Here is a 17,718-nt window from a genome sequence, read left to right as displayed (position 1 = left end):
GTAAGTGACTTTCGTACATCCCTAGCCCAGAGTAAGGGAAACAAACAGAACGAACTTGAACTCTTAATACAGGAGGAAATTACGACTTGATAGGTATAACTGAGACTTGGTGGGATGACTCTCATGACTGGAATACAGCAATTGAAGGATATAACTTGTTCAAAAAGAACAGGAGGCACAGAAAGGGAGGTGGGGTTGCACTGTATGTGAAAAATACATATCTCTGCACAGAAATACAGGAGGATGAGCTTGGTAGCCTCTTCGAGAGCATCTGGATCAAAATAAATGGAGCAAAGAATAAAAGGAACCTGGTGGTCGGAGTCTACTACCGGCCACCCAACCAAGGAGAAGATGAGGATGAAATGTTTGAAAAGCAAATAGCCAGTGTTTTAAGGAAGCATGATGTAGTAGTAATGGGGGACTTCAATTTCCCCGATATTTGTTGAAAGACAAATTCTGCAAAACATGGCCCCTCCAGGAAATTCCTGACTTGGGTGGCGGATAACTTCCTCCTACAGAAAGTAGAGGAAGGAACTAGAGGATTGGCCATCCTTGACTTGATCCTAACCAACAGAGATGACTTAGTGGATAAAGTAGCAATTACACGAACTCTGGGGGAAAGCGACCATGTTGTACTTGAGTTCTTGGTTCTAAGGGAAGCAAAAGCTGAGTGTAGTCAAACGCGTACCCTGAACTTTAGGAAAGCTGATTTTAATAAACTCAGAACAATGATCAATAGGGTCCCATGGCAAGCGACACTAACGAGAGAAGGAGTCCAAGATGGGTGGGAGCTTTTAAAAAAGGAAATTCTCCAGGCGCAATTACAAACCATTCCAACAAGAAGAAAAGGTGGAAGACAACAGAAGAAGCCAATGTGGCTTCACAAAAAGCTTAGGGGTGACCTGAAAACAAAAAAGGACACGTATAGGAAGTAGAAAGAAGGCCAAGTAACAAAGGAAGCGTACAGGCAGGTAGCACAGAATTGCAGGGATGGCGTCAGGAAGGCTAAAGCAGAGAATGAGCTGAGGTTAGCGAGGGATGCTAAAAACAACAAAAAGGCTTTCTTCAGCTACGTGCATAGTAAAAGGCAGAGGAAAGAAATGGTTGTTCAGCTATTAAATAAGGATGGCAAAATGATAACAGATGACAAAGAAAAGGCAGAGGTGCTCAATTCCTACTTTGGCTCAGTCTTCTCCCAAAAGAGGGTCTATGACCCCCCTGGCAAAGGCGAAGTCCAGGCTGAAGGGGCAGGATTGCAGCTTGAGATCGATAGGCATATGGTCAAGGAACACCTAATTACTTTGAATGAGTTCAAATCTCCAGGGCCAGATGAACTGCATCCTAGAGTAATAAAGGAACTTGCAGAAGAACTCTCAGAACCACTGTCTATTCTCTTTGAGAAATCATGGAGGACGGGGGAAGTGCCAGATGACTGGAGGAGGGCTAATGTTGTCCCTATCTTCAAAAAGGGTAAAAAGGAGGAACCTGGGAATTACAGACCAGTCAGTCTGACATCAATCCCTGGGAAAATTCTGGAGCAGATGATAAAGCAATCCATCTGGAAGCACCTTGACAACAATGCCGTGATTACTCAAAGCCAACATGGATTTGTCAAAAACAAGTCCTGCCAGACGAATCTGATCTCATTTTTTGATCAAGTAACCTCCCTTGTGGACGATGGGAATGCTGTAGACATCATATACCTCGACTTCAGCAAAGCTTTCGACAAAGTGCCCCATGATCTCCTGATGAGCAAACTAGCTCAAAGTGGGCTACATGGAACAACGATCCGGTGGATCCACAGTTGGCTACAGAATCGGACTCAAAGAGTGCTTCTCAATGGGACCTTCTCAAACTGGGGAGAGGTAATGAGTGGGGTACCGCAGGGCTCAGTCCTGGGCCCAGTGCTCTTCTACATTTTTATTAATGACTTGGTGGAGGAGGTGCAGGGAATGCTGATCAGATTTGCAGATGACACAAAATTGGGCGGGATAGCTAATACTTTGGAAGACAGAAACAAAATTCAAAGTGATCCGGATAGACTGGAGCGCTGGGCAGAAAACAACAGAATGACATTTCATAGGGATAAATGCCAAGTTCTGCACCTAGGAAAAAGAAACCAAAGGCACAGTTACAAGATGGGGGATATGTGGTTCAACAACACTACAAGCGAGAAGGATCTTGGAATTGTGGTCGATCACAAGCTGAATATGAGCCAACAATGTGATGTGGCTGCAAGAAAGGCCAATGCTCTTTTGGACTACATTAATAGAAGCATCGCTTCCAAATCCCGGGAAGTACTAGTTCCCCTCTACTCAGCACTGATTAGGCCTCATCTGGAGTATTGTGTCCAGTTCTGGGCACCACACTTTAAGAAGGATGCAGACAAACTGGAGAGGGTTCAGAGGAGGGCAACAAAGATGATCAGGGGACTGGAAACAAAGCCCTATGAAGAGAGACTGAAAGAACTGGGCACGTTTAGCCTTGAGAAGAGAAGACTGAGGGGAGATATGACAGCGCACTTCAAGTACTTGAAAGGTTGTCACAGAGAGGAAGGCCAGGATCTCTTCCTGATCATCCCGGAGTGCAGGACACGGAATAATGGGCTCAAGTTACAGGAAGCCAGATTCTGGCTGACAAACTTCCTGACTGTTAGAGCAATGCGACAATGGAATCAGTTCCCTAGGGAGGTGGTGGGCTCTCCCACACTGGTGGCATTCAAGACGAGGCTGGAAAGCCATCTGTCAGGGATGCTCTGACTTGGATTCCTGCATTGAGCAGGGGGTTGGACTCGATGGCCTTGTAGGCCCCTTCCAACCCTACTATTCTATGATTCTATGATTTTTGGGGTGGCAGCAGGGGTGGAGGGAATTTTGCACAAGTTGGTCTGCTTCTGCTAGTCATGAGGAGAAAGGAGTTGTATGGGGCACTGACGTCCTTTCTCCTGGGAAATCTCTAGATTTCTGAAATTTCTCTGGAAATCTCATTCAGCCAACCCTTTGGTTTCTTGAAATCCCCAACCTTTGCTCAGACAATTCCAAGCACATCCTTCCAACCTGTATGGGCTACAGTAGGCTGTAAGGTATGTAGGGCAAAAAAGCATTTGAAACTGAACATATAATTTACATCATCTTGAGCTATAGATCAATAAAGCTGAATCGTTGTGCACTAGTCTTGCCTCAGCAATTAAATAGGTGGTGTTCATTTACTGAACAAGTAATTAAGTCTGTCAGTGTAGTCTGACTGCAACTGCGGTTGCATAATGAGTATTTATTTTGTCACTAGAATGTAGTGACATTTTAAGAACATTTGGAAACTGATAAAACATACACTTTAATCCTATGCATGTTTACTAAGAACCAAATCTGTGTCTAATGGAACTTATTCTCTAGTATGTGTATTTAGATTCTAGTCACAGTTGAGCACATAATGTATTTTGAGAGATGGTATGTTTTGCCACTCAAGTGTGACAGTTCAACACGAAAGCCTCTCAAGTGTGAAGAGTAACTAGGCCCCTTTACTTATGTTTATAGAAATACTTTGAAGTTCAAAGTCTGTGCTCAATACAGGATGGAAAGTGACATAAATGGACCAAACTTTTATATGGACAACTAGCCTGTCCTTTGAGAAACCTCAGGCACTAGTAAAATGAGTGCTTTAGATGCTCCATTTACATTTAAAAGGCAGCACAGAACACCGAATAGGAAGACACATTGATTTCGTGTAAATAACTTGTATGAATAGGATAAATGTCAAAGCCCCAGATGTTGATCAACATATTCTTATTTGCTTAGGAACACTGAATGTGAAAAAGCAGAATGAACTCTTCAAATTTTGAAGTCCTGAGATTGGAAATACCTAAACATAAACACACTATGAAAAGACCATTCTATGTCATTATGTGAATAGTTTTATACTTTATATAACGTATGTTTAATTGTTTAATTTCTGTGAACTGCCCAGAGAGCTTCGGCTATGGGGTGGCATAGAAATATAATAAATGAAATCATGTTCTTTAAAGACATTTTTAGTGACATGATCAATTGGTTTGATTCTGTCTTTTAGGTGATTCTGTCTTTTAAACTGATATTATTTGCTGCTTTCACTGACTGAGGTTTATAATATTGTTTTATGTATTTTGAATGTGCTGTTTATGTATGTTTGTGTTGTCTTAAACTTTGTAATAAAGGTGTCAAATACTGTTAATTGTAATAACATAACTAATGAATAATAAAAGTAATCATTAGACTTTTGTGCTTTGTTTATATATGGTGCACTGCAGCGGGGAGGAGCTCATACATATTTCATGAAACGTATGTTGCCCATCTTAAGAAACGTAATTTTTTTTTTTAAAGGAAACATTTCATGGCTTGTGGAGTGTCCCAAGGAGAAGTGGAATGGTGGGGATACACCTGAATTTGTTCAAAAACAGAACCACATTGCAAGAAATAACAAACTGGATGGAAAACATTACCTGCCCCAGCCTGATCTAATGCACTGCGTAGTCGGTCAATTTCTGCTTTCTGGCATTTCAGGAGCTGGTTTAACTTATCAGTCTCCTCTTTCTGGAAATGTGAAGCAGCAGTCTCAGCATCAACTTTTTCCATTGCATGCTGAAATTATCAAAAAGCATCTTAGTCAAAACCCTTCTGGCCTCACACACATCAAAGTTAAGCAACATTAGACACAATGCTGAATTACAAAATCAACCGCTCAGTAATTTCGGCATGACAGAAACACTGGCTAGAGAGTCTAGGAGCCTGGTTTGATCCCATTTCCTGAGACAGGTTTAGAAGAAGCAAGTCTTGCATTCACAAACCGTTTCCTGACTGCTCTTCCCAGCCAAATACCACATTCATTGGACCCTAGGATTTCCCTGAACCTACCATCTCGTCCTGGAAACAAGTATCTGACCAGGCCTTGTATTTTAAAGGCTCAATGGGAGACATATCACTGAACCTTCCACTTCATGTTCATGTCTACGTAGGCATGTTTCACTCCTGCCCCTCGGTTCAGTGTTCCTTAGCATCGTGTAGAGTAAGGTGAATAACATACTCGCTCCTCCTTTTCTTTCAGAAGTTTCTGCAACAATTCTATTTCTGCTTCTGCTCTGGTAAGATCACTAGATGCCTGAGCGGCCTGCATACAAAACTTCTCTGCTTCTGCACGTTCCTAGAGTTAAAAAAGAAAAGGGGGGGGGGAGTGTTGAATTAATTTATTTTACACAGCTGCTGGTGCTTTGTATTCATTTCATACTGAAAACTTCCAGGATTACATTTATGTCTGGTTTATTTTCTCCACTGAAAGAAATAGGTACTGCTCTTTTTCATTTGTACATCTCCAGCTAGATTTACCAGACTTGTCAGGGCAGAGGTCCTACGTACTGGTACTGCTTGTCTAAAAGGGCCTGACATTGTGCCGAATTCTGTTGCCAAATGCTGATTCCCTTGTATAAGCAGCTAGAGAGTGACCAGGAGGTGACTGCCATAGCTTGAAGCTGTAGTAATTTCCAAATATGAATGTGAACAGCTGGTTGGAAAAGCTGAACTTTGGCCACAGTAATGCTTCCATCCATTCTCTGCTCCTCTAAAACTAACCCAAGTTTTTCTAAGCTTCCAGTATAGTCAGGTACAGAGTCTATCCCAGTATGTATGATACCGTATTATTAAATAAAATCGAGAAAGTCACTTGCATGCTTCTAACCAAAACTGAAATGTACGCCTAAATTATGTCATATAACCAATGGATTGAGACACTGGTTAACTCATCAAGAGAAGTAATTTCCATAATGTATTCATGATGTTGTTGTTGTTGTTTATTCGTTCAGTCGCTTCCGACTCTTCATGACTTCATGGACCAGCCCACGCCAGAGCTTCCTGTCGGCCACTGCCACCCCCAGCTCCCCCAGGGTTGAGTCTGTCACCTCCATGATGTATAATCATATAATACACCTTCATGATGTATAATCCTACAATGGTGTACCTCACTGCGCTGCTGATTAATTTTGCATACAGTCCCATGAAGTGAGCTAAGCTGATCTTTGGCTGCACAGAGCTCTGCTGTTGCCTGTTTATCTGAAGCCGATATTGCTTTCTTTAACTCCTTCATCTCTTTATCAATGCCAAGGAACTGCATTTGTGCCCTGGCATCTTCCACGTTTTTCTGAAAAAGAGATAAAGTGTCATTCAACACTTGACAGCATATATAAATGAATGATACAACAGTTAAAGTACCAGGAGTCCTCTGGTACTTCTCTCTCTCTCTCTCTCTCAGGATTCATTCACACGAAAACATAAGCAAACAGCTAGGTACTTTTGTTAACTGTTATGCCCAAGAGGACATCTTACTTCTAATCTATTCACATACTTCTCAATAGGAGTAGTCCTACCCTATTCTCCAGATCTTCCAGCTGAGCAATTATTCTCTCTTTCTCCTCATCAGCTTCTTGGAGTTGTTGATCTGTGAGCCCCTGGATTTCCTCCATGCTCTTCAGCTTTTCACTTAGATGCTGGATTTCATTCTCTAACTGCCGAACTCTGGCTTCATTCTGCCTCTTCTCAGATTTAATCTGAAGTTAAAATGCAAATAAACAAAGGAAAGTTGATATGAGTTTTTATTAAGTATCTTGTGGATGCATAAAGTTAGCGGCGCATGGAATTTTTTTTGCAAAAGCCTTTGATCTTTTACCTCTTTTTACAAAGAGGAACGGAGCTCTGTCACCAGCTTTGTACATTGCTCAGCGTGCTGACTGGCCCTGCTGTTATCTCCCATCACTGATTGGAGATAACTGCGGGGATTCCTCCAGGGGGTGGGGCTTCAAGGCTGCTCCAAGGGGGCTCTACATAGGTTCCCCATCCCTGGATTAAACGAGTCTGCATGGAAAAGGTGGCTTTCGATACATCCTGAAACTGACTGATCATTATACAAGATTTCTGCCAATAATTGCTGCAATTTCTTTCAACTTACTATACAGTTTAAAAAACATACCATGCCTGTACTCAGACATCTAGATTTAAGACAAAACAACCACAAAACTTACTTCAGTCCTTCTTTAATTGTTAAAATTCACCCAAGACATAGTCCCGTTTTCCACAAAAGAATATTAACTGCTAGTCCTCTGACACCTTTAAGTCAGGGGTGGGGAACATTTTTGGGATGGGGGGCCAAATGATCCTGCACCCAGCTCTTTAGGATCTGGATAATGTCAGGGGGTATGGCTGGTGCCTGGCTCCCAAAATTCAAGGCAGCAAAAAAATCACGGCAACGGAACAGTTGTTTTCAAGCTAAATACGGCCATTTGAGTGTTCTGTAGCAGTTTGTTGCCGAAAATCAGCACCAAATTGCCTATTGTTTTGCCACTGCCAGCAAATTTGCAGAGCAGCAGCAGCATGGCCTGCGGGGGTGAAAATGGCCCCTGGACCTCCCAACGTTGCCCACCCCTGCTTTAAGGCACCATAAGACTCTTTGTTAAAACAGACTGCCATGAGTATTCCACTGGAAGTTGGACATAAAGAGTGACCTTTTACACTCTTTTGTGAAATCTGAAATGTTCTTACTTTGGCTTCTGCAGCTTTGTTGCAGGCCAGTCTGTATTTTTCATGTGTCTCTTCCAGCTTAGCTTGCTGAGATGCCATCTCCTTCTGAAATTCTCGCTGTCTGGCCTGGGCTGCCTCGTTCTCTTGCTGTGAATGAGCAAGGATCTCACCAAACTTTTTCTGCAGATCTGCAAGGCTTTTCCCTAAAATATCCTTTGAGTTATGGCATCTGAAATAATCAGGTATACCAAAAATGGAGAAGGGGGAAAGAACAAAAATGAACTACTTTACTAGGTTTACCATCAATAGCCATCCTAAGACCAGTGACTTGCAGCTAAATCAATTGTTCAGAGCAGACCTAGATTTCTACCAAACATCTAAAAAATGTGGGGAACACACATAGGAGGGAAGAAGTGGCAAGTGGGCAGGAGGTATTTGCTCCTACTCCGACCTGCAGCCCCCTTCTACATTGCCCCACCCTAGATTTGTTTCTCCCAGCTACAGCAAACACAGAACTTGGAAACCCAGGTGGGGAAAAGAGGCTAGGGGAGGTGAATGAAGGGAAGAAACAGTGGGCGAGACAAGTGTATGCATTTTTTTTCTAAGATATCTGATGGAGACTCGGATTCCCAGACCAAAGTCTCTGTCAAATGTCCAATTTGATACCAAACATGCTCTGAGACTGCAGGCCATTTCATACAATACAGAAAAGAGGTGTTCTGTAGAGTGTGTACCATGTACAGACTGTTAACATCTGAAAGGGAGATGCCCAACATCATACACTGGCAAAAGCACACACCTGAATTAGCCAAGTGTTTTCAGACACCTCTCCCCTTCCTATGAACATATAGAGTTTCTGATTTTAACTCACCTGATTTCTGCCCCAGTCTGTAGCTTTCTTTTTAGCTCACCCACACGAGCCAAGACTTCCTCAGGATGAATTAAGCTATCAACTGCATGATTCAGTTGATTTTCAGTATCTTTAAGCTGTTGTTTCAAAAAGTTATTGTCTCTCTGTAACAAACAAGTTTGGGAGGTTATGTTCTCAATCTTTACAGTGAAATGTATCTTGTCTTCTCATATAAAATATAGAAGATACTTGACATAATACTTATTTTTGCCACATAACACTTATTTTTACCACAACATAACTAGCATAGCTGTTTTATGGAGCTAAAATCCCAGTTGTTACAAGGAACAATTACTACAAAGGGAGTGATAATTTCCCCTGATAACTCTAGCTGAACCTGCTCAGATAAGGCTCTAGTTAATTTTTAACAGACTTTCATGAAGTCTGTTAAAAATCATATACAGTATGGTTGCATGGTTAACTTTCACTGAAAGAAACAAATGGAGCCTTTTGAAGGAGATTCTATCAGAGCGTTACACATTATTCAGAGACAAAAAAGTTGGAAAAATACTTCACCTGCAGCTGTTTGAGTTGGGAAAGCAGTTTATTATTTTCCTGTTCCTTTTCCTCCGCCAACTGTGCTTTGCTCAAAGCAATTTCCAAGGCTTGTCTTTCTTTGCCAAGTTCAGCTTGGAGAGCAGAATGTTCCAGCTACCCCAACAAATAAAACAAAATAATTTTTAATTTTTGTAAACCACCCAGAGGGCTTCGGCTATTGGGCAGTACAGTAATGTAATAAATAAAAGGAAATGAATTTTTCTAAGGAAAACTGAATAAAAACCTATTAAACTTTAGATAATTTATGCAAGAACAGTTCTTTCTTTTAAGGAAGACACTCACTTCTTAACTTCCATTTTTGTGAATGAACACGACTTCAGTCAACAATTTAGCATGTTGAAATCAACCCTCACTGCTCATTGGAAGGACAGATGCTGAAGCTGAAGCTGAAATATTTTGGCCACCTAATGCGAAGAGAAAACTCACTGGAAAATACCCTGATGCTGGGAAAGATTGAAGGCAAAAGGAGAAGGGGACAGCAGAGGATGAGATGGCTAGATAGCATCACCGATGCAATGAATATGAACTTGAGCACGCTCTGGGAGAGAGCGGAGGACAGGAAGGCCTGGCGTGCTATGGTCCATGGGGTCACGAAGAGTCGGACACAACTTAATGACTGAACAACAAATAGGATATGTTGTGTGTTCCCTTATATTTTAGTTCGTCAGTGGGCCTAGTCTCATTTCCCTAACAGGTCTCCCTTGCCCTAATGCCTTTGCATCATCTAGACCAGCCTTTGCTCCTCACTAGAACTACATTTAGGAGGCTCAAAGCTCTTTCCCACTGAATTAAGGAGGTTCACTGGGAGACAGATTGAGATTCCCTTCATCTATTGAACATCTTTCTAGCTATACTTCTAGCTGAAAAAGTTCCAGTTTAGAAATCTCTATGTCATTTCTAGCTTTCAAAATCCACAAAACATTTATAAGCTTGCTTGTTTCCATCAGTCCATGTTTCTTATGATATATTATCCAATAAAATGATGAATCAATCTCAGTGCGTGCTTAAGAGAACTTCATGGAAACTGATTGCCAGCTCTCGGTCAATAGAGCACTTCTCTTTGCTTCTGCTAGGTCCGCACAATTTGTAACCTACCAAGCAAACCTCAGGGCTCCATGCCTATATGGTAGCTCAATAAAGCTTGGATTTTTGCTGCTTGTCTGGGAATGCAAAAACAGATTGTCAAGCACCTGGCAGGCTGCCTTACAAGGCTGGTGGCTGCATTTTAATCGGTAGGTCACAAGTTGTGTATGCGGACATTTGGGGGCAGAACCCAATGTCGCATGAACAGAGGTCTGCTTGTGCAATGGGCCTTTCTCCTCCTCTCCCTCCAGAGCAGATTCTGAGGGTGTGCAGGGGGGTGGTGGAGAGATGGAGGGGGAATCGAACCTGCCCAGCTCTGCTGATTGAAGCTGTTCTGTCAGCAGAAAGATTTCATTTGATTCCACCCTTAGAAATTACATGGTGGTGGTAGAGGGGCGGAATGGAAAGGTATAAGGAACGAAGACTTCTTTCTCTGTAATTGTCCATATACCTGAGTAAGTTCTTTTAGCCTTTCTAATTCTTCCTTATGCTGACTGCTTTCAGTGTCTCGGGCCTTCAGCTCAGCCTCCAGCTCAGCCTCATAAGCACTAAGCTCTCCTTGGGCCTCCTGCAGTTCCTCATTGAGTTCTCGTTGCTCTTGCAGTGCATGTTCAAGGTCTGTGATTTCCTGAAATCAAAGATGTGTTTCACAATTTCGGTTTCAAGTCTTATCAATCCATTCACATAGCTGCAGCATGCGTTACTGCCAGGCAGGGACGGCTAAGCCACTTCTACCACAAGGCTGAGGACACCCATCACCAGCACAACGCTTTTGAAGTCCGCAAGGCTAGATTTACACATATGGTGACAAACAAAGGCTTCTCCATCTCATCTACTTTCAATGTGTGGCGCAACAGCAGCAAGGGACATCTGCGGGAGAGGAGGAGTGGGTGGGGATGGGAAGGATGCACAACTCTCCCCTGTCAGCTGTTTTTCCACCTGGTAGGGTGGGAAAGTCAGCTGCAGAGTTGCCAGGGTGACTAGCATGATGGCTGAGCTGGCCAGGCCTCACAGAGCATGTGTAGCTCGCTCGCTGTGCACTCTTTCAGGACACAATGACAGGCAGAAGCATCATTTTGCCTAATGATAGGGCCAAGCTCTGGTGGAGATGCGTTTGCAAGGGAAGGGGGCAATAGCAGCATGGCATTTGGGAATGTAATGTTCCTATATCGTACTTTTCTCATGTTTTCTGCATCCATGGCAACTACTTCCAGTTGGTTTTTTTCATCCTCCAATTCTTCCATCCTTTGCAGCAAAGCCTCCTTATCTTTCCGCAACTCCTTGCATTCATCACTGGTTTGTTTGGCCTGACCCTTAACACTTTCCAGATATTCTTGTAGCCCAATGATAATTGCTTCCAAGTCTTTCTTCAGTGCATCATTTGCTGCTATTTGACCTGTGAACAGAAGGACAGAAGAATTCAGAAATATAAGGAGAGGAATATTTCAACTATTAAGTTTCCAAAGGAACACCAGAAAGACAAGATAGCTATCCCTGATTATCTGAATCAAAGATAACAACACTGATTGAATCTGAAAATAGACTTGTCTCCCTGGGAGAAACCTTTGATTTCGCTATCTGAAGTGATTAAGTATATTTGCATTTACCTGACATTTCTATTGTGAAGAATCAACAACCCTGGCATTCTGCATGATATGCAACTTGAAAGCAATTTGAAAGGAAGGTGGTCTTGTCAAAGAGACCAAGGTAGAAACCACTAATTGCACCACAGTTCAATTTCATACTCTCTTGGCCAGATCATCTCATCATCCCTCTTGGTAGCACCAGTTTTCCTTACTTCCCTAACAGTTGGAACTTCTTTATCTAATTATTACTGCTCTGTGGAAAAAAGCCAACATGAGCTGTGTTAGGAAGCTCATCTCCAAAGGCTTCTACTGACAGTTCTCTTACTACAAACAGGGATTAACGTCAGGACACAAATCTCCACATGACTACAGAGTAGCGGAAAGTCCCTCACAGCCCATGTGCCAAATTCAGCTATGGACAAATACTAGTTTGTGCAGAACTCATGTACACCTTGCTATTACATAAAGGAGTGTTCTGGCCCTAGCTAGCCTGTAATTTTTGGTGAAGCAGCTGTGATCCTATAAACCTCTTCAGAGTTCACTAAAGAGACACCTGGATACCCATAGATGATGCCACATTATTTATTATTAATTACATTTCTATACCACCCCATAGCTGAAGCTCTCTGGGGAGTTTACAGAAATTAAAACACTGAAATATAATATACAGAGTTTAAACACCATTTACATAAAAGCACACAGACAATATACACCAATAACATATAACTAAAAACAACTTTGAATAGTCAGTCATAACTAAAGACATCCAGGACCAATTAAAACTCATCATGTGCTGCCAGATTCCTGGGAAAAGAGATCAGTCTTCTTAACCTGGTGCCGAAAGGTAACAATGCTGGTGTCAGATGGGCCTCATTGGGGAGTTCATTCCACAGATGGGGGGCCACCATTGAGAAGGCCCTCACCCTCACTGCCTCCTTCCGAGCTTTCCTCGGAGGAGGCATCCAGGGGAGGACCTTAGATGCTGAACACAGAGTATGGGTTGGTTCATTTTGGGAGAGGCATGCTGTCAGGTATTGCAGTCCCAAGCCAGGAGAGGCAGAATGCTGCTTTCAGGCTTGGTCAGTATTAGTATGCTTGCACTAAGGGGGTGGGTGAAAGGTCTTAGCCTCTTGCCCAAGTTCTACCTAGTTGTGAACCGCTGCTATGCAATATGTTACAGTTAATCCCTTGCTATTGTAACAAGAAGTACAGCAATGCTTCAGATATTAAATGTGGCTCCATACTTTATACAACAAAACATGGATGTACGTAGACTTGCACAATATGGGTGTTTCCTCAAGCAAACACTTAAGCATACCAGCATCTTTAAACATCTGTGTAGATACTTCTGGGAACTTTGGCCTATGGAATATAAAACCTGTATATACACACATCCACCACGTTTGTGATGTAAAGTTTGGAGGTGCCCCAAGTTTCTAGTCTACAGACTATTTTTAAAAAGCCATTTTTTACCATCTGTGAGCTGTTGCTCCAAGTCCCTGATTTCCTCAGTTTCCTTTGCAATCCGAGACAGCATGTCATCCAGGCGGGTTTCAAGCTGCTTGTAATGCCTGTTCATCATGTCAAGTTGCTGCTCCTTGATAGCTTTCTGAGCCTTCATATGAGCCTGTAAATAGCAGTGAGATGGACAACTTGGAGCAGTAGTTTTGTTTCTAAAGCAAAGACCCCCCCCCCCAATACCCCAACCCCCCTTTTTAAAAATGGTTGTAAACCACCCAGAGAGCTTTGGCTATTGGGCAGTACAGAAATGTAATAACTAAATATTCCCATCCCTCCAGGAACCCCTACTACAGATGCTCTATAGCAGGCAGCAGGGGTAGGCAGCCTTTTTGGACCATGGGTACGTTTGGCAATTTGAGAAGCTATCCTGGGCACCTCCACAAAATGGCTGCCATGGGAGCGTCAAAGGACAGGTAAATTACCCCAAAGGCTGCGTATAAGGCATAGGGGAGTCCAAACGCACTAAAGAACTCTACTGAACCCACATCTTCAGCACCAAGAGAAACCTATTTCACAGCTAGCCAAGCTGCTGGTAAGAAAATGTGTGTGTGTATGAGTGTGTGTTTAATACATGGGAGGTGTAGGGCACGTTGGTAGGTGCCAAGAAAGGTATCCGGGAGCACACAGGCATACATTGCCTACCCCCTGCTCTACAGTACAGTACACAGGAAGCTGCCTTATACTGAGTCAGACTATTGGACCATCTAGTTCAGTATTGCCTACAGTGACTGGGATGGAACCAGGGACCTTCCTCCTGCAAAGCATGTGCTCTATCCACTGAGCTACAGCCCTTCCCCTCGATGATTAAGCTAATCGAAGCATATGGCCAATGCTGCTTCAGTCAAGGGGCATTGAGCCAGATGGCCTTCAAGTTCCTACCGTTCTATGAGACCAGCACATGTACAAATACTTGTGGAAAACACTTTGCAGAAAGCTGACTATGGTTCTTATGTCTGAAATATCTTTTATGGGCAGTATAGAATCAAATACATCATTCCACAAGAAATCCACAAGGATCTATTTTGTGGTATGTTTAGGTCCCACTTTTCCCCACTGCTCTTTTCCCTGAGAAAAATATTTCCTTCTACTATAGATTGTAGCCCATATATAACTGCCTGGACCCTAATGTCGTCTTCAGAGGCTCTTCTCTGGGTGTCCCCATCAAATTAAGTGAGGCTGGTGGCTACTAATGAGAGGGCCTTTTCAGCTGTGGAATGCCCTCCCCAGAGAGGCTCGCCTGGCACCTACATTGTGGTCTTTTCAGTGCCAGGTCCTTTTTATTCTCCCAGGCATTTAGGCCTTCCGTTTTTATCATTTTCTATCTGTTGCTATATTTTTAGATCTTTGCCCTGCTGCTAGTTTTTACTTTAGTTTTAAACTGTGGCCTCAAACTTTTAAAGCTTTTATTCTGTGTTTTGTCATGTTATACTTTATGGTTTTAACTGTTGTGAAGTGGCCACACAGCTTTGGCTATTGGGCAATACAGAAATGAAATAAATAAATACATATTTTTGACTGAAATCCTCAAGATGGCCAGCAGTATGTATAAGTTGCAATAATTCCAATAATAAAATATTTTAAAAACCCAAAATGACAACTTCTGCTTTTGCCTCTAGCTTCTTTATATTTTATTACTTCTGCAGGAGAGACAGGTACTGGTGTTCATTTCAGGCAAGCGCCTCTGCTGTAAAGCTACAGAACATCACACCAACAGAAGAGTTCTGTACTCTTTATCCCCCACTAAAACCAAAGAACTTACGCTGCAATCTGTTTAAATGCTCCCCAATTCCCCAAAGAACTTATCCAAGGGTGAAACTACATGTTACAAAGAAACACAGGGAGGGGCTGCAGAAAAGGGTATGCCTGTGTTGTTTCTCCTCTCTGCCTCTGCAACACAGAGTTAATGTTTACCCTATGTTCCAATGCCATCATGTAGGGTATTTTTCTGCCTCTGCTCCACATCACAGGGTGCTGCTGGTAGGGATACGTACAACGTGATGACATCAGGAGACATGGTAAATTTTATTCTACACTACAGAGGGAAGCAACACAGGGGTGCTGTTTCCAGCTGTAACCAAGCACTTTTCGTAACGTATAGTTCCCTATTTAAGCAACATAAGACACTTCAGATACCCCCTCCACAGACCAATCAGATGAAACTCATAGTAAACGTTTGTCTTCAGAGACTATGAAAGAGAGATTAGCTGCTGGCTCATATGCATTACAGATGTAAGCTATAATATTTCCCATTTCACACCAAAATATTATTTTTGTTCTTTCCCCCTAAATCTGCAACCAGGATGTTTATGTTAAGACCATATTAATTAAGCTGCAATATCCAGCGCCATCTAAGCACAGCTGTGTGCAGCATCTCCTAACAAGTACCATGCATGACAACATAGCTGAATGAATGAATGGCATGTTTTGTTATCAGAGCTCAACTAAAGAGCTTAGAAACACAAGGTCAAATCCTATACGACAGACCCCCTCCAGCCAGGGGTTCAGGCATCCAACATTGGTCTGCATTTGGCTCTTTAAGTACCAACTGCAACATAGCGCTCATTAGCAGGATAAGTACAAAACATAAACACATAAAAAGACAGCAGTAATAAATACAATGTCCTTCTCCAACAGTCAGACGGTAGTTCTAAAAAAATAAAAGCAACACACCACCGATTACTATCTGGAAAAAAAATAAAAATCCTTATCACTAGAACTCTAAGAGAAAATTTTTTACTGCATACCCTTCTACATATTAATTGAGGTAATGCCAAATGGCCGAAGCAACAGTTTCATTGCAGCAAGACTATCCACTAACCACATCTATATTAGATTTTCTAAGCAGGAAATGAAAGGACGGTGTCTAAACATCCGCAATGTTTCATCAGCCTTGTCCTATTTTAAAGAAGAGATGCAGTTTAACACCGCTGTCTCCCAAAGGTTCTGTGCAGCTGTTAGGGTTCTTCAAGGGTCTTTTGATTGGGGCAGGCGGGCGGGGGGAGGCACTTACAGCATTTTCTTTGTCCTCTCTTCTTTTCAAATCACGTGCTGAAAGCTCCACTCGCAACACAGAATTCATTGTGAAAGAAAAGCAGTACTAAGAAAAGTTGCTTAACCAGAACATTGTTCCCCCTAATCTCCCATCTTGTCTTGTGCGCCTTGTCTCTACTTGACAGTTGGGCTTTGCTTAGGATGTGGTTTGAAACAAGCAAAGTTCCAGGGGTGTGAGAGTTTCTTTGTGACGCCTGCCCAGTGGTAACATGTGCTCCAATCCCTGCTTGTCTCAGCTAACTGGACTCTGTCCTATTTGCTTTCAATCACAACACAGGAAGCAACAGTGCAGGCAGCCAATCGACTCCGGGGCTTCCAAAAGGCAGCTCTACTCTCCGAGAGGCTGGGCTTGGTCTCTGGAGAAAGCAGTTTCCTCTCATTTAGGAAACCTCCCTGCAACATACAGAATGCTACTATTGGAGGGCTGAGATCTTGGACTGCTGACTTGGCGGTTCTTTTCATAATGAGCCCCTGGGCCTCAAAAACAAAGGAAGATTTGGAATGAGAAGACTTCACGCACGCCCACATAAGTGGAAAGCATGAAGCGCTATATGAACCGTGGGGTGGGGTGGAGTGGTGAAATACAGATTTTAACATTGATATTATAGTTCACTAGACTCTGTACCAAAGTCGCTGGGTATATATTATTGTTTTAATAAAAGGTGTTTTTTTAAATGAAATTACGATGTGTTGGTGTAACTTTATATAAGCTTCTTGTAGCTCAGTCATATGCATGTTGACCTGGAAGGAAGCCCAAGTGAGTCTGATGGGACTTACTTCTAAGGATTACAGCCTTAGTTGTACAGAATTGTCCTCACCTAGTACAATGGGATTTTCTATCTGATTACAGAAACGAAGAAGCTATACAGTTACACCAACAGATGCCATTCTGTTCTGTATTCTCTGGGACTGATTTAACAAAGTTATCTATACCAAAAATGCATAAACACTTTTAAAAGAAAAATCTGAGTGAGATTAAGAAACTGGTCCAACCACATTGTTTTATAAAGGAATTACAATGTTTTTCCCCCTTGGGTGTTTCCGCACCAGAGGGTTCTTATCAAAACATTCTTCAGTTGATCTTCCAAGGTATGCAGTTGGTACTTGTAAGAAGAAGTAGAAGAATTACTTGCTTTTAAACACCCCTGACTGGTGTACAAGTATTGGGTTGGGGTACTTACTCTGTACTCTGCAGTGAGCACGTAACACTGATTTTGCATCAACTTCGCTGGATCCCACTTGGTTCCATGTCCAGTTCAAAGTGCTGATTTTGATGTTTAAAATCATGAATGTGGCCATGCTGCTTTTAGGGCCAGCTTCTCCCACACAGACCTATCTGCTTAGTTAATCTCCGGAGGCCTTGCTCCACATTCCCCTGCCATGTGATGAATGGTGGAGAGCTGCTGAAGTCAGGGCCTTCTCACTGGTGGTGGCTAGACTAGGGAAACCTCTCATGTGGGCGGCTAACTAACTA

At 42.5% G+C, this 17,718-nt stretch overlaps 1 protein-coding gene across 6 annotated transcripts in view; it reads right to left on the bottom strand.

Moving 5' to 3' along the window:
- CNTRL (centriolin) overlaps nucleotides 1-17,718 on the bottom strand; it is a 78,467-nt gene that overhangs the window by 29,924 nt on the left and 30,825 nt on the right. For all 6 annotated transcript variants that reach the window (XM_084821298.1, XM_084821297.1, XM_084821296.1 and 3 more), the window contains 10 exons: nucleotides 13,146-13,299; nucleotides 11,262-11,482; nucleotides 10,538-10,714; nucleotides 8,962-9,096; nucleotides 8,407-8,549; nucleotides 7,557-7,764; nucleotides 6,389-6,568; nucleotides 5,983-6,162; nucleotides 5,056-5,172; nucleotides 4,475-4,613 (listed from right to left, as the gene is read on the bottom strand). In XM_084821298.1, the coding sequence (XP_084677424.1) occupies nucleotides 4,475-4,613; nucleotides 5,056-5,172; nucleotides 5,983-6,162; nucleotides 6,389-6,568; nucleotides 7,557-7,764; nucleotides 8,407-8,549; nucleotides 8,962-9,096; nucleotides 10,538-10,714; nucleotides 11,262-11,482; nucleotides 13,146-13,299 (1,654 nt within the window). The remainder of the gene's footprint in view (nucleotides 1-4,474; nucleotides 4,614-5,055; nucleotides 5,173-5,982; nucleotides 6,163-6,388; nucleotides 6,569-7,556; nucleotides 7,765-8,406; nucleotides 8,550-8,961; nucleotides 9,097-10,537; nucleotides 10,715-11,261; nucleotides 11,483-13,145; nucleotides 13,300-17,718) is intronic.

Source organism: Heloderma suspectum, chromosome 14 (assembly GCF_057233095.1).
Source record: "Heloderma suspectum isolate Gila_16-S chromosome 14, 16-S_ref, whole genome shotgun sequence".
In the NCBI taxonomy this organism is placed as follows: Eukaryota; Metazoa; Chordata; class Lepidosauria; order Squamata; family Helodermatidae; genus Heloderma; species Heloderma suspectum.
Note: the sequence above shows the minus strand (reverse complement) of the source record. Positions and strands in the feature narration are given on the sequence as shown.